Source organism: Lichenostomus cassidix, chromosome 4 (assembly GCF_008360975.1).
Source record: "Lichenostomus cassidix isolate B80296 chromosome 4, HeHo_3.0, whole genome shotgun sequence".
Classification (NCBI taxonomy): domain Eukaryota; kingdom Metazoa; phylum Chordata; class Aves; order Passeriformes; family Meliphagidae; genus Lichenostomus; species Lichenostomus cassidix.
This window is the reverse complement of record NC_139484.1, coordinates 3567591-3583865: the sequence shown is the minus strand read 5'-3', so window position 1 is coordinate 3583865 and position 16275 is coordinate 3567591. Positions and strand designations below refer to the sequence as shown.

At 39.6% G+C, this 16275-nt stretch overlaps 1 protein-coding gene across 4 annotated transcripts in view; it reads right to left on the bottom strand.

The window, feature by feature from the left end:
* The window catches only part of ELF2 (E74 like ETS transcription factor 2), a 33308-nt gene extending 17553 nt beyond the window's left edge, over positions 1–15755 (bottom strand). For 2 of the 4 annotated variants that reach the window (XM_085057648.1, XM_085057649.1), the window contains exons 1-3: positions 15622–15755; positions 9702–9905; positions 8566–8731 (exon numbers count right to left, since the gene is read on the bottom strand). In XM_085057648.1, coding sequence (XP_084913774.1) covers positions 8566–8731; positions 9702–9782 — 247 coding nt within the window. In that variant the 5' untranslated portion in view covers positions 9783–9905; positions 15622–15755. Of the gene's footprint in view, positions 1–8565; positions 8732–9701; positions 9906–15621 lie in introns of those variants that run through there. The other 2 variants (XM_085057650.1, XM_085057654.1) reach the window with 2 other exon arrangements.
* Between the last annotated feature and the right edge of the window lie 520 nt (positions 15756–16275).

Sequence of the window (16275 nt, the reverse complement as noted above, 5' to 3'; positions counted from 1 at the left end):
TGGATGCCCAAGGGATTCCAATCAGTTGAAAAGAGTCTGAGCCTGTGCACTTTCAAGATTAAAATGCAAAAAGCCACAACAAATCTATGAAGTAATCATTTTGACCTGTGCATACCTTATCTATATTAGTATTAAAGCGTAACACTGTCTTTAAGGAGGAATGAAACTTTCTCCAAAAGTCCTGCAGATTCATCTGTTTAAATTACATGATCTCTAGTATTTTAGCATGACAAATGAATTAGCGATCATAAGAAAATCTTATTATTTCAGGGGGGAAATGACAGTCAACAGGAAAAAAGTAAACATGCACTTAACTTCTTAATCTATTGTAAAGCCTTCTTTTTAGGCTAACAAAGAGGGCTACAAAATCTACTCAGTGGGTGCCCCAATGAAGCAAGAAATGCTTACTGTAATGGAACAGGGCCACAGGAAATTGCAGATGTACTTCTATTTCTCTGGCATGAAAAAGGTTTTAAAAAAAAAAAAAGTAGAGGAACAGATCCCCAACCAGCATCAGTTTTTGCCAGACAGAAACATGTTTACTGAACATAGTTTATTGTTGAGGGTTTCTGGGGGTTTGGTTTTGCTGCTAGTATACAGAGACTAAGTTTTTTTAAAGTAATTTTTTACCCACAAGCTCAGCTGTCAAGATAGCCAGGTAGACCTACATGCTACATTTACCAATTGCCAAGGAAAAAAAAATAGTCAAGGAAAAAAAAACCAGTCAATATGTTTAATAAGCTGGAAAGCTACCATTCAAAACTATGCCTCTACTTACTACATTCCTATTTGTCATTAGTCTTAAGTAACTTCAAGACAAGTGAATTGCAACTCCATACTTGTAAAAACAAAGGAATAAAGTATCTATCAGCTCTGGTTAAGGGACATGGACAAGTTTGTTCACATTAAAGGAAATGTATCACTACTTCTCTGCAATATACACCACTTAAACCTCATTCTGATTCTTTTGAAACAGTGAAAGACAAATCAAAAAATGCAGCTGGATGTCACTAACTGCATCCAAGACAGCGTATGTGAATTCAAAATATGAAAATCTGGTGGGTTTCATCAGATTTGCAGAATTGGATTGGAATAGGATCGTCAATTATCTTAAGTATCTCTTTGAACAGTCCTCAAAACTAATAGAGCATTCAGTGCTTACAGATGAATTGTCAGTCTCCACTCCCACAGTCTCTTATGCAAAGTTGCCTTTCCCACAACTCTCACAAATATGATGAAAACATTCTTTCATAACAGATTGTACTTTCTCTTGGAAAACTACTTCACAAGCATTGTAGCTTGAACTGCTGAAAGCATAACCTTCCAATGGCACTTTTTTCCTCCACTGACAGCAAGTAATTAACCAGAAAGAAAAAACTGTGTCCATTTAATTACTTTTAGCCACAGAGGATTCAAGTTGTATTCTAGTAAAACAAAGCCACCCTGGGAAAAGACAATTACCATAAAGCAGCTGCTTATTCTTACAGAAGTGATTTGTTGGACTTAATTTACGTAAGTGGAGCATAGATGGCAATCTGTCTGAGGGTAGTATTTGCAGTCCACATGAGAACTTGTAAATGATAACAGAGTAACAATCCTGTAATGCCAACCACTTCAAAAAGCTGCAAGTAATTTCAGAAGTCCAGGCATGCCCTGTCCCAAGTGCCCAAACGATCTACTAACTTTAAAGTTACAGTTGCCCCGGATCCTAAAGACATTCCCATGGATTAATTACAGAAGTAGCTTCAACAGCAGGCCATCCAATTGTTGATAGCTATGACTGGGTTGCAGAGGTAACAATACAAAGAAACATTTTAATGCCAGAAAACATACAAGAAAAAGCAGACATCTGTTTTAATTCGCTCTCCACACTTCCCACCAAGTCCCTGTGCTAATCTGATTACTCCCAGGGTAAAACTTCAGAGCTGTATCTAACTATCAGCACATCAACATAATCATTACCATCCACTGTGGATTCCACAGCAGAAAATGCCCAAATAGCAAAATAACCACAAAGAGTCCCTGGAAGAAACAGGGAAATACTGAGGAAAAGGGTCCATGACTATGCCAAGCTTATCTTCCCAAGTACACCATATGAAGTCTGACAATACAAAAGCCATGTGTCTGTCACAATCTGCACCTTTGAGTGGACTCAGGATCCTGATGTCACTATTCATACAGGAATTAGTGCTTCAAAACAGAAAAAGCAAATGTATTCTCAGGATTTGACACTACCTTTGACAAACTGAAAAAGAGTTAATCAAAATAGCAGGTGTCTACATTCCAGCACTATTACTTGTGCATGCAGAATAAGAAAACTCAGCTGGCTTGAAAAAGAAAAAAAAAAAACCACCAACCCACAAACAATCAATAGTTACACTTCCGTGCTTTATAATGAAATTCCTTCTTTCCAGTGCAGTCCATTAGACAATGATAAGTCAGGTATTTGCATGGCACTCTATATGATTTTACAAAATTAACAGTATTTGAGACTGGCAATAGGCTGGCATATAAACTATGCCACTCTTGAGCAATTTCTGTCTCAGATTTTGCATTCCTTCTACTTAAGGACTGCCATTTTGATGTACTTGAGACTTTTCTGATAACAACAAACATCTATAAGCCCACTGAATGCTTTTAAGGACTAAATGCCCAGGTCAAACACATATGGCTTTACTCTCATCCTACAATCTGTTTTCAACTACAGTCTCCCTTTTAATATGCAGATCACCTTTAAAAATTATTACTTTCAATAGTTTGTCACTGTGTTTTTGATCAATAAACACCACTAACTCTTGTGCACACACACCACAATGAGTTTGGATGCCCCATCGCATTCTCATTTCAAGGTAAAAAATCCCAATTTTTTCAGCTTACATTAGTAAAATTTTGTGACTGAGCCTTCACAGTAACATTCTACAAATTCTCACTCCCAGCTGCAACTGGAGTTTGGAGTTTAGAGGAAAATTCATCTGTGCATCTGAAGGCTGACCCATAATGCCCCACACTAGCAAGTCATTGAAATAGCCTCACATCAGCCTCAGAAAATAAAAATTATGCCCAAAATGTGTAGTTAAATTAGGCTTTATTACAAAATAGTTAGTCTTGCAGCATGCTTTCAGTATGAATGGACTGATTGCTGCAAGGCAGAAACCTGAAATCTAGAAAGAACTGGACACAACCAGGCTGTTTCCATTATGTTAAAATACTATCATCCATGGAGCACTTGTAGACTCCTTTTCCTTAATTTCTCAGGAAAGGGAACACCAACAAAGATGACAAAATCCAAGCTGCAGTTGCATTTTGTTTCTGAATTAAGAATGTTCCTAAGAACAGATGTATATGCCCTTGGCATCACTGCTCCCAGCACTACACAATACCACATGCAATAGGAGGGGAATCATTTTGCCTCACTGTCATCAACATTTAACTAGCAAAAGTGCAATGGATTTCTTGGCAAAACTACGATTCACATGGATGCAGCAGCGGTAGCAGCAGTGTGAAAAATAAAATTAGTTGACATTCAAAGAACAAACTCTTAACCCATTTAATGCGTAAGAGGCATCTAATTCTTGCAGTAGAGCAAGACGAAACTGATGAAAACTTATCTAAGAAACCATATATTTCATAGGCTCAAACTTACTTCCATAAAAGACATTAGAAGGAAGCAGTTTTATTCATAACAAGGGAAGACATATAAAGACAGAAAGAAGAACAGGCAATAACTAAAGACCGGACGTAGACATGCAAAGCTCATTCCCATGGTGATAACTGTGTAAATAGTAATCCGAAATCTCCCCTGAAGAGTAAGATTTCCCTTAAAGTTGGTATTTTATTTATCCATTTGTTTTAATTAGGGGAGAGTTAAGCCTAAATTCCCTGTTGATTCAATATCCTTTCTCCTTAAGAATCGCTATCAATTTACATGATAGTTTCAATTGAACTTCCTCGTCTTTGTAGCCCAATATTTCTCCATCCTGGAAAGGCTCATTTTCAGATCTGCATTTTTTTCATGCAGATCTTCCGCCCCACACTGTGGAAACAACAGTTTTAGAATCAAAACAGATTTTCAACTTTTACCCCAGGGAGGATTTCTGACAGGACATGAAATTAAAAAATCTGGTGACAGTTCACAAACTGAATGATCTTTCAGCTTCTTGAAAGTAGTAGTTTTGTTTCCTCTTAAAGCTGTGACAAAAAAAAAATAAAATCCAAATTTGTACTTGGTGCTTTGATGATTAACAAAAAAATAAGGGGAAAATACCATTCATACAAGATGTTAGAGTCACTAAAATAATTAAATCAGGGTCTAATAGTGACAATACTTAAATACCCATGCCTTAGTTAACTAAAAGAGCAGGCACCATCCATGCCTAAGATCTGCAGACCATGACTGTGTTACCTTCCATACTGCTCCTATGGTAAATCCCAAAATTAGATTACCCCATTATCGCACCTACACATCCATGTTATGGGATCTGTGTGGTGACAAAATAAACAGAACTGTAGCAATTGTTAACTTCGGACTGACTGCTTCTTTAAAGAAAGCAGCTTTTGCTATTATGTAAACTAAACAGGTTTTGCTGAATAAATCCTAAAACTTAAGGGCTAATTACTTCTAGGACAGAAAACTCAAGCAAATTAAAGCCAATAAAATTTGAGTACTATTAAAAACTTGTTAAGAAGGATGTATCTTTTATGATACAAAGGTACCACTCCCAAGAATATAAAACAAAAAGGGAAAGAAATTTAAATACTATATCAATCTAAAAATTATATTTCCCCTTCCAATAATTAAAAAAGGTACTCACTATTTCCACAAAGAATGTCATAAGGTCACCTGAAATTACGAAAAATTCTACTTTTTGTTTTTTCTAGAAAACTCCATTTTCTATTCCAAGCAAATAGGCATTTTTTCTGGAATAAAAACATAACATGAACCACTAAGTCTTGCTTGTTTACCAAAAGACACTTGGCATTTACTTTCGTAGAAAATTGATTAATTTTACAGTTAAAGGATTAATCATAAATAATGATCCTTGATTATTGAATCAAGATAGATTAGTGGGAAGGAGTCTGATAGGCAAAAAACCCCATACTCCACTAAAATTAACTAAAAATTCATCAGTATTTATAATGATCATATAGCATATTTTATTTGAATTGTGGTTTTGGAAATGCAAGAAGTTTTTTAATTAAAAACAACACTGCATGTCTTGATTCTGCCCTTGGCTCAGCACTGACTGTCCTTACAGTCCACACAGTCTCAAATCCATTCACAGAATAGCAAACCACAAGTAGAACCATTCAGTGCACAGCACAGATCATATCTTCAGTGTCCTAAGTAAATTTTCCCACAGCAGCTTCCCCACAACATTTTTCACACAGGGTACTGATCCCTATCTCTGAAGGCTAGAATAATGCTACATTTTACTAAATTATGAAGCTTTAGATTAACTGCAAAGCAGCCTGAGGCTCTTTGAATATGTGCTGTTATGCTATAAACCACGTCAATCAGTAGTCATTGGAATTGCCAATGAACTGTCACAAGAAAGGGAAAAAAATCAGGTCCATGGCCAACAGTAAAGATACTGACAAAGGGGGGTGCATTATGAGAAAAGGGATCCTTTTTAAGTACTGCTAAGGCTTCTTTAAGATGGGTTTTAGTATCTACCCTGCCATCTGTAGAGTCTAGAACCACAAAATGTATTAAGTCTTCATTCTTGGTGCAACAATGATACATTTATCAAATAACATGAAAATCTTTGTAGCAATTAATTCTGTTGTTTATTAAATAGAATCTATTGAGACTACTTTAGCAAGAATAAATTTTTCTTCTAAGAGGTACAGAAATCAAACTGTTGCACCTCTCTAAATTGAGATCATTAGCATAATAAAGGTATGTTCTTCAAAAACTTAACACCTTAAAATGCTCTTTAAACATTATACCTTGTTTACTGCTTTAGCCTGCTTTCTCATTAACAATTACCATGGCACCTGTTACCACCTCTCCTACATTAAATTGCTTCCTACCCACAGCCCAGTATCCCTACTACAAAATTAAAATACAGCGCATTTGGATTCACTGTCCTGCAATTCAATGGTAATAATGGTGCATCCCCAGAATGAATGTTTCTTGGGGCTTTCATACTTTCGCTCCACTCATCTTACCTCTCTGTAATTATTTCTGAGAAATAATTCAGAAAGGCTCCTAGCTGTGCCAAAACATGCCGGTCACAACACATGCCCCACAAGACTGCCTCCCTCAGAACAGCCTAAACCAAGCACTTCTTTCACCAACACTGAACACAAGCTCTGTGCAAGAGCCACTACTCATGGTCATGTATAATTACACCATGAAAACCACACTGGATTGATGGTGTATACAGTACACAGATAACAGTGAAAAGATGGACTGTAGGAACCGGTGTGCATTCATAATTTTTTAAATCTTCATTAATTTTCATTTCTCCTCCACTCTTAATTGGCTTCTCACTACTCATTAATTCTTAGATCAAAACTATTAAAAAATAAATATTTGAACTGATTTTAATATTTCATTATCTTATCATACTAAATTTTTAAGGGCATATTAAAGTGAAACTGTGAAATTAAAATAAAAGCAACACTGAAAACATCAACAAACTACATGCAGCCAATACACATCTCTTACCATCTCTAGCCAGAAACACCAAATCATCATATCCACTGTCTTATAAATTTTAAGACTATACTTTCAAATATCAAGGCTTGGAAGTACCCATGTCCCTTTCTTTGAACAGTAGCTTACATAATACTACTGCTATAGAATAACAAGGTTTTAATTGTCATTTCCCTTAATTTATTATGGCCATAAAATTATGCTTAAAAACATTAACAGTTCATTTGCAGCAACTCTTTATCCTAAAAGAACTGTTCTGTTACCAATTAATTTAGCCATTAATCTAGGAAAATCTTACAAGAAACAGCATATTTAACTTTTAAAAAACAACTTCTGAATACAAAAACCTTGGAAGTATAAGCTCTTAAAGCTTTTCAAATATAAACTTAAGTTGTAAAACTCAGTTTGGGAAGAACACCCTCACTTCTCACTTACCTGAATCTTAAAAGTTTTATTACCATAGTCAAAAATGAAACTTAAAAAATACATTATTTCTTATTTTCTCTTTACATTAATTTGTTGAACTTCTAATTAGCATATTTTTTTCAAAACACATTTCCGTAAACGGGAATTTTAAGTATTGTCCCAAAACCTGAATCATTAGTTCATGCACATCTTATGAAGTTGATACATGTGATTTTTGCTGTAGTACTACAGGATAACATCCAAATTGAGAAGGATGTATGAGCAACTGCATCCACTGTTTACTGAGAAATCTACACTGAAATTTACCTAATCTGATGGGAATGCACATAGACTTACTGAGATGCCAAGTTAAGCAGTTGAGACAAGTCTCTCACCTTTGTTTTGCTTTCCTGACATCACAATTTAAACTCCAGCTCTAAAATAGCCAGCCCCAGGATAAGAACATATGCTACCCATGTCAAGTAGATCTCACCAGTTCAGTATGGAATGCCCAAGAGGACCTGTCCTTTGGTAGCAGTTCTACATACTCCCTACTCCAACACTCTGCTAATCCAGCAGAAATTTAACCCAACAAAAATACAGAACAGTTGAGGGTCTCCTTGCTATTTTTTTTCTTGCAAATTTAGCCTAGAGAAGTATGAAAAGCAACACAAAGAGAGGAAGTCAGGAGGACAACAGGAATCACAGCCCAACAGTCAGATGAAATTAGGCTGCTATAGCAGCACAGCTTTTATTTCCTCAGACACTTTAAACATACTTTGGTGCCCCTCAGAAAATGAAACCCTCTTGATCATGTTCTTTGGAGAAAGGCATACAGAAAGATTTGTACTTGTCACTAAATATTCGGCTTTCACATCAAAGCTCCACTCCTTTCTTCATTCCTAACTTATTTTATAGATAGATGACTTAATTTCAATCTATTAGGCTTTTTGCCCATAAAGGGACAGCCCAACTCCATTCCCCCTAGCCACCCACTCCTGCCACCAAACCAGCAATAAAATGACTCTTGGATCAAAAAGGCAGGATAGGAAAACAGACAGGAAGGGGTAAGAGTTGGAAGATGGAGTAAATAGCGCCACACAGTCCCTATTTTCCAGCTGCCCTGCAGCTGTGTGGCTCACACAGAGTGTAAAACTGAATTCTAGCCAGCTTCCTGGCTCAGCTGATTTTTAAAAACTCCAAGTTTAGCTGTGTAGCAAACTCCCTGCATAAGTAGCTAGCAAAGACATACATGAAGATCTGCCTGCTCATGAGGGAGGAGACAGTATTACAATGCAGCACCCTGAATGCAAAGTGACATTTTTACCTGCCAAGGTAATCCTGTCACCACTGAAACCTAAGCAAAACTAAGCTTAGAGGAAAGAGATATGAACCCAGGTCAAGATCTCCATCCTGTGGGTAAGCACAATGTCCCATTCCTTGGGGATTTCTAAAAGTATAAAAACCTCACGGAAGAAAAAAAAAATAAATAAGTCTACCTGTTTCCACAGTTTCAGTCTCAATTTCTTGTTCCTCTGCTACATCTTGCATCAGGTAAGTCTCGTCATCATAAACCAGGACCTGAGCAGCGTAACCCTGTTCTAGTCTGGCACTAGGAACTGGCTCCACAATCACTGCTGGGAATTCAGAGACTGGCTCATTTTCCTATAGAAAGGGGGGAAAAAAAAGAAAGAAAAGAAAAAATGCTCTAAATACTGCACTATTGAATTCTACATTAATATTTTCTTCTTATGTTCTTACATTCTCTATAGAATAATGATATATTCAATAATTTAAATTCTTTTTAAAGGAAATTTTCTTCCAAAGCAAGAGATTAAAAGAATAAAAGATAGCTATCACCTATCAAAGGGCGCTTCCTGAATCCCAAAGATATTTCCCTTGGTTTAAGGACTTAAATTATCAAGCACCAGACAGCTTTAAGATATCAGAAAAGAGCACAATTTCTAATGAAGACACTTAGCTGTGCAAATTGTTTCTCTCCCTCTGCTTCATGAAATGTAACAAAGGCTTTGCCTGGGCACTGCAAGGTACCTACATCTGACCCGTTTCTTATGAACACACATTTTGGGTTAAGTGCATAAGTTATTATAGAAGAACTGACTACTTCAAAGCCTATATGCTCATCTCTACTTATTTAAGGACCAAAATGTCTGTAAAAGCATATATAATCAGCTACAGTGTTGCAGAAGCAGAACCCTGCCAGATCCTATTTATTAAAAGCTACAGAAGAGTAGAATATACTTATTACTTGTTGATAAGAATGCAAAATACAACAAAATATGTTGTGCTGACTAACTTGAAAAGAGGTCCTTGTATTGCTCTGCTCAATTTGTTCTGTACCTCAAGACATGTCTGAGATCTTTGAAGAAAGGTTAGTATAGAATATAATTTTGTAAGCCCAGTCTACAGTTGTACTGCAGACTTCAAAATTTCCTGGTCCCACTTCTCTGTGGTAACAAAATCTTCTATTAAAAGATATTTGAAAAATGGCTGCAATCCTCCTCCTTACGCAACTATCTCAGATCCATTTGTTTTCACAGCAAGTTTACAGTGAATTTTTCTTTCAAATTTAGATAAAAGGTGCAAAGTTTGATAGTCAATAAATGCTATTTACTTTTCTAACCTCTTCACTTTTTATTCCATTGATGTCAAACTCCAGGGCAGGGCCTCCAGTGTCAATCACTACTGATGTCATGGTGCATCCCCCGAAGATTCTTTGAGAACTGTTATCTCTCCCGAAGATAGTAATCTGATAACCTCAGGATATCAAAGGCTTGAATTCACAATCCACTGCTCTTAAACAGCTAGGCAGAGGTTGCTGAAACACAAAATAATTTTAAGTTATTTGCGTAATTTATACTCAGAAGTATTCCAATGTTTATAAAATCTTTTGCTTGCTGCATTTCTGCATCAAAACAGAGCATCAGCAAACACTGAGATCAGTGCTTTATAACAAAAGTCAGAATTTGGCCTAACACTTTTAATAAAACCAATCCATCAGAAGGCTACAACAATCAATGTGGTCAGCAAGAAAACAGGATCTAATATATATCGAAGAAAAAAGATTAAAATCAATACTCCAGAGGGTAAACTCAATGAGTCTGCTTTTCGACAGCAGAAAGCCAGCTTAAACTAAACTAATCTTGCACATATAGAGAAAAGTTTGTTTGGATTCATGCAGAGTAACTGGGCTTCCTACAGGCATGTGTAGTTACACTAGCAAAAATTACAGTTGCTGATCTTCCCAGTCAGATGCAAACTAAGCAAGGAACAAGTGCAGGATACATTTAAAAAAGAAGAAAAAATATACACAATTTAGAAAAAATAAGGCTTTTTTTTTTTCTCACATAGGCGGTCAACTTTACATGACAAAGCACAACTCATACCTAACAGTATTTCATTTGTAACAACACAAAACACCCTCACACACAGCTACTACTTTATTTTCCATTGCTTCATTTGTAAAGCTAGCACCACTTTTTGATGAAAAAGAAAGCCAAGATCTCTGCTCTCCAAACAAGATTCAGGCTGGATAGCCTTTAACAGGCATCCTTTGGAGCCATATACACCTGTCACCCTCCAGATTTTTAGAACAAAAAGCCTACTCCTTACTTGCCTATCAATTATTCCAAAAGTTTTTAAATTCAAAAACATATAAAGTAGAAAAACAGCTGTTTATGAATACACTAAAATAATCAATCAGGAGAAAAAATTTAAAAATCTGTTTTATTGCAAAAACCTTTTCTTCTTCTAGTTTTCCATTTATATAGACAATAGAAATATTGCCAAGGAATCATAACCCGAAACAGAAGTCCAAAGAAATTAAACTGCGTTTTAATTTGGAAGCACAGACATTCCAACTTGTTTCAAACATCAGCATTATTCCTGAAACTCAGACTTGTAGCTACGTAAGAACATACAGTGCTTCATATGGCACCTCTGCTTAAGCATGTCACAAAGCTGATTTCATTCTCATGCAGAATATTAATGCAAATGAACAATAATAAAAAGCAAGTATTAATGCAAATAAATAATCATATACTAGACCACATGTACTGTATATTTATATTTTACGTACTATAATCCTGCCCGGGTGGCCAAGTAACTGCCAAACTGCAGCAATTGAAAACACTCAGTACTGTTTACAAGATCAGGTTCTCTCAAAAACATGTTATTTCTGTTTCCTCGGTTACAAAAGGTTTAGATTACTTCTATGCTGATCTACTTCTACATGAATCACCAATATCCTACAGAAAGGAAGATAAGGTGATGCAGGAACATAAATGATAATCCTTGTTTTCCAGTTGGGGCAGAAATACTAAAAAGAAAGCACACAGAAGAATGCATGAGACACTAAATTTCAGCATTCATTAAAAGAATGGTATCTTCAGACTGAATACATGGAATAGTCCAGGCAAGGAACCCAAAGTCTTTATATAATAGGATCTGAACTCATACTGACATTCAGTCAGCAACATTTTCAAAACTCTGCCAGGGTAGAGAAAACAGCAAGCCCACTGGTCAGCAAGTGAGAAGTTAGAAGAATTTCAGTTCAGTCTGGTTTAGAAGTTCTAAGTTAAAGCACACACTCAAACACAACCACACACCTACATGTATGTGAAATTCCCACAGACAGAGCCCTTTCTGAATAAATCAGCATTTGCCTTCTTCCCTTTGCCTAAGTAGTATGTCTCAATGGAAGACTTTTTGCTTTTCCCTCAAATTTCAGTGGGACAGTGAATCTATTGCCCATCCTCTCTCTAGCAAGTCCCAACTCATTTGATTCCTGTAAAAGGAAAAAGCTGCCTGGTCACTTCCAGGAATCAGCTCAGAAATTCACATTTCCCAAGGCTAAGTGAGACAAAAAGGACAAAGAATCTAGACTGTGAATTAGATTCACAGTCTTGAAGTAAGAGATGATTCAGGTTTGAAAGAGACCAGGCCATCCACAGTGACACAATTAGCCAGCACAGAAACTGGTTGAAAGTACAACTAGTTTTGAATTACAGAACAACCCACAGAAAGATTAAAAATGAAACCAAAAAATGCACACTAGAAATTTAATTCCTCCCTGGATAGATGCCCACAATAAATCAAAATACGGAATAACACCAGAGGAGAAAAAAACAAATTTAACACTTCCAAAAGAAATTACTAAACCATGTTGTTACAGTGTTGACATTCACTCCTGTTCTTCCTGGTAATGGAAAATTCGGAGAAAAAGTAGTTCTGAAACATTTGCAATAACCCTTACAGCCACAAAAACATCTTTGCTGCATCATCTGTTATTTTTATACATATCTCATGGGAAAACAAAAATAAGTCTACATGCTCCCATCACCAAATGATTTTAAAAAACCCCAACTAAACTAAAAATTCTCAATCTTTAATACTTTGCTTGAACAGTGAGAAGCTTCTAACTGTTTATCACTACAAAACACACAACAAAGACTCAATTTTTTTATAACTTTCACTGGTCAAGACAACCAATTAGAGCAAGTCTTCAGAGGTGTGACACCAGTTCATTCACATATCAAATAGTACATTTATCTGACCTACATTATGTATCCAAGTGTGTGCCTACAAGAAATCCAAACTGTTCTCATATGTTTCTGCGAAAAAGTTTGAAACCACTGCAAATCACAAGTGTGATGAACACATCCCACAAAAAACAGTATCTTAAGTTGATCCCCCTGTGCATAACCACCTATCACGTTAACAGGGAAGCAAACATGCAGCTCAAAAGAATTAAAAAAAAAAAATTGAAAAACAGTGTGGAAAGGATGGCAGAGGTGGTCATCTCTTCTAGGCCAGACTTCCAGTGAAGTTATTTACGACTTGCTTCAAAACAAAACTCTAAATATAAGTCTGCAAATAGCTTTAGCACACTTTCATTTTAATTATAAAAGAAATTTGCAAAAAAAAAAAAAACCCAAAAAAACAACAAACCTCAAACCACAGTGCTTGAAAAAAGATGCCCACACACAAAAACAAGACAAACATACAGAAGCCTGGGCAGCAGTGACCAGAGGCAGCTGCTCACACAGCACTCAGAACCACCACAAGAGTACATGGAACAATGTCCTCCTTTTATTCAGCTGGCATCCTAAAACCTGAGGAGAGATTTATGCAGATACCTTCAAAGATGCAACCTCAAATGCAGGACTGCAGCCAGCAGTAGCATCACACAGAGCTTTTTTTTTTTTTTTTTTCCCCAAAACAGCCTTCTTTTGGTTTAATTAAAAAAAAAAAAACAAAAAAAAGTTAAGAAAGTTGGCTTGAAAATGAAGTTAGTTATACGTGCAGAAATACACCAGCCAAGATCACTGCAGAATCCCATTAACAGGAACAAAGCTTCCTAAGGGCACTAAGGTGTTCCTTCATAGGCAGAACCTCAAATACAGTAAATGCCACTATCACTCTGATACATATAATCCATAGCACACTGTAAAACATTTCATGTCGACTGAAAAGTCCTTTTTAAGACATTTTCCGAGATCATTTTGGGAGCTCTGGCTATCTGATTCACAGTGCCACGTGCAGAAAAAATGGCAAATTAGCTTTCTGTTTCTGAAACTCAGCAAATCTAAGAACTGAAAATTAAGTTACTGAAGAAGCTGGCTTGAGCAGACAAAAAGTCCTAAACTGTTTCTACAGTTTGTTGCAGAGGGCATATCAAAGTTAGGATACAAAGTAAATCTTTGCATCTACAAGGTCAGGGGAACATGCAATCCATGCAGTTTATGGTACCTTAAAATTACACCACGCACTAGAAGTTATAAAACAGAAAACAAAACAAGGAATCAGCAAAGTAGTCCTAGACACACCATAATTCGTAAGTTTCCATTCAAAAAAGCCATAATTTTATTGCTGAATGCACAGAAGTTATTATTCTGGATCAAATTAATGATGCAACAAATCCAGTAAGAAACTACAAGACCTCCTTCCATATATATTTAATTTGATAATCTGAACATCCAAAGTTTGGTCTGAAACCTCAATAGCTAAAGCTGATGAGCCCCAAAACATGTAACCTTATAATCACTTAGAAACTATTAATGTTCTGCAAAAAGCTTTGTGGCTTCAGCAGGCTTCTTGTGGACCTTCCCGTATTTCATCCTATTAGCAGGCTCTCTTCCCACTGCTCTCTATTTAAAGATACCCTGAAACCTTCTCTTTCCTCTGACAGAAGTCTCATACACTTACCCTTACTTTGCACCTCTCTTTCCAGCGAGTCGAATGTTGGTCCTTAACAATCATTTCCACTCTCTCACAAGCCAGAGTAGGTAGGAATTATTCATCGTTTTACATAATAAAGCAGCAGAGATGATTAAATTAAATGGTGACAATGTAAGTTTAAAAAACAAACCCCAACACACACACACACTCTAAAAGGAAGCAGTGTGTGCAAATTCCATAATTGGCTTTGATAGGGTATTGCAGAGGTCAAAAACTTGTAAGATTTAAGTTAGACAGCTTTATGAAGGTAAAGCCCCTGAATGGCTTATGAGACTATTGAACAGAAAGATGTGTGTAACAGTCTAAAGTTTAGGCACCTTCTGAACCAGATACTACTGAAACCTGAGAGATGAACAGTGTATCACTCATGGCACCACACAAAAGAGCCATCCTTTTCCCAGCACCTTTCCTAAGCACCTGATCCTCTCCACTCCAGAGACGGAGTGAGAAGAGATGAAAGAGGAATAAGGATTAGATCCAGAACCTGTTTTTAAACTGACAGTAAGGGGTTTTGCTGTCTTTGCTAAAGGAGTTAAATGACTAAAAAAAAATCACAGGGAAGATGACAGGGACCAGCCATAAGGGAGGGAGCAAGCAGAATGAAAAAGTGAGTAAGTCAAGTGAGGAGAGACAAGAGGGAACACATCCAAGAAGGTAACAGATAAACACGATGCGGGGCTCACCCAGCACAACGTTTTACAGTCACAGCATAATGAAAAATACGCCAGACTTCTGCTGTTTATCCGCGGTACAAGCAGCGCAGGGTGCACGGCGAGCGCACGGACGAGGCACGGGAGGAGCGAGCACGCATGACAGCGAGTGTCCAGCACGCCCGGGCTGCCATGTTCTACCGACGCCCTGTGTAAACAAGGCGCTGCCCCTCGGCGCTGCCCCGGCCGCTCCGCGTTCCCAGCACGGCCCGGCCCGGCCCGGGAGGCTGCAGGCCCGGCCCGGGAGGCCGCGCCGCCTCGGGCTCTGTTTACACTGACAGCGCCGGGCACCGCCCGCCGCCCCTCCGCCGGGCGCGGACCCCGCGGGGAGCCGGGCCGGGGGGAGCGGGACGGCCCCGGCTCCTCCGCCCCGCCGCGCCCCGCGCGAAACCGAAAGTGTAGCCGCGAAGGGCGGCGGGTGGGAGGTGCCGCCGGAGCGACCCTCGGCCCTGCCACCGCGACGCCATCCCGCACGCCCCGCCGGCCGCCCCCGAGCCGAGACGGCCCCGCGGCCCCTTCGCGGGGCAGCTGCCGCCTGTCAGCGCCCGCCCGCCGCGGCGGCAGGAGCCGGCACCGCGCCCTTACCGTGCCCGTGCTCCGGAGGCCGCGTCCGTCGCCCGCCCGGGCCGGAGCAGGAAGCGGCGGCGCCGCCCGGGCAGAGCCGGGCCGGGGCCGGGCCGGGCCGGGGCCGCCCCGCGCGGGAGGGGCGGGGGCGCAGCGCGCGACCTGCCCGGCCCGGCCCGGCCCCCCCTGCCGCCGCCGGCGCCGGGCGCGCGGGGGCGCTGCGGGCATGCGCGGCTGCTCCGCGCCTGCGCGGGGATCGCCCGGGCCGGGGCGCGGCGGGGCGAAGTGTTCTCGTGGAGCGTTCTCATGGAGCTCGTCCGTCGCCGCTCCCGGCCGCCGTGTCCCGAGCTGTGCTCAGGGCGCAGGGAGCGAGGCTGAGGGGAGGAACGAGCCGGGCTCTCGCTGCCCCTCCGCTGTGTCGGAACAGGTGCCTGCGCCCCCAGCTCGCTCCCAGCCGCGGGCGCGGTGCTGTCGCGGCACCGCTGCCGCTGCCGTGCGCGAGAGAATGAGCGCTCCATGTGTCTGGCCAGCTGCGGAGCCTCAGGCGTGCAGAGCCAATTGCAGGTAGTGCCCTGTAAGGCGGTGCTGAAATGCCGGGCCCCAGTTTTACCCCGCCACAGCCGCCTCACGGTGCGCAGGGTTTGAAACCAGTTAAATCCATAATCCAGCCTTTGT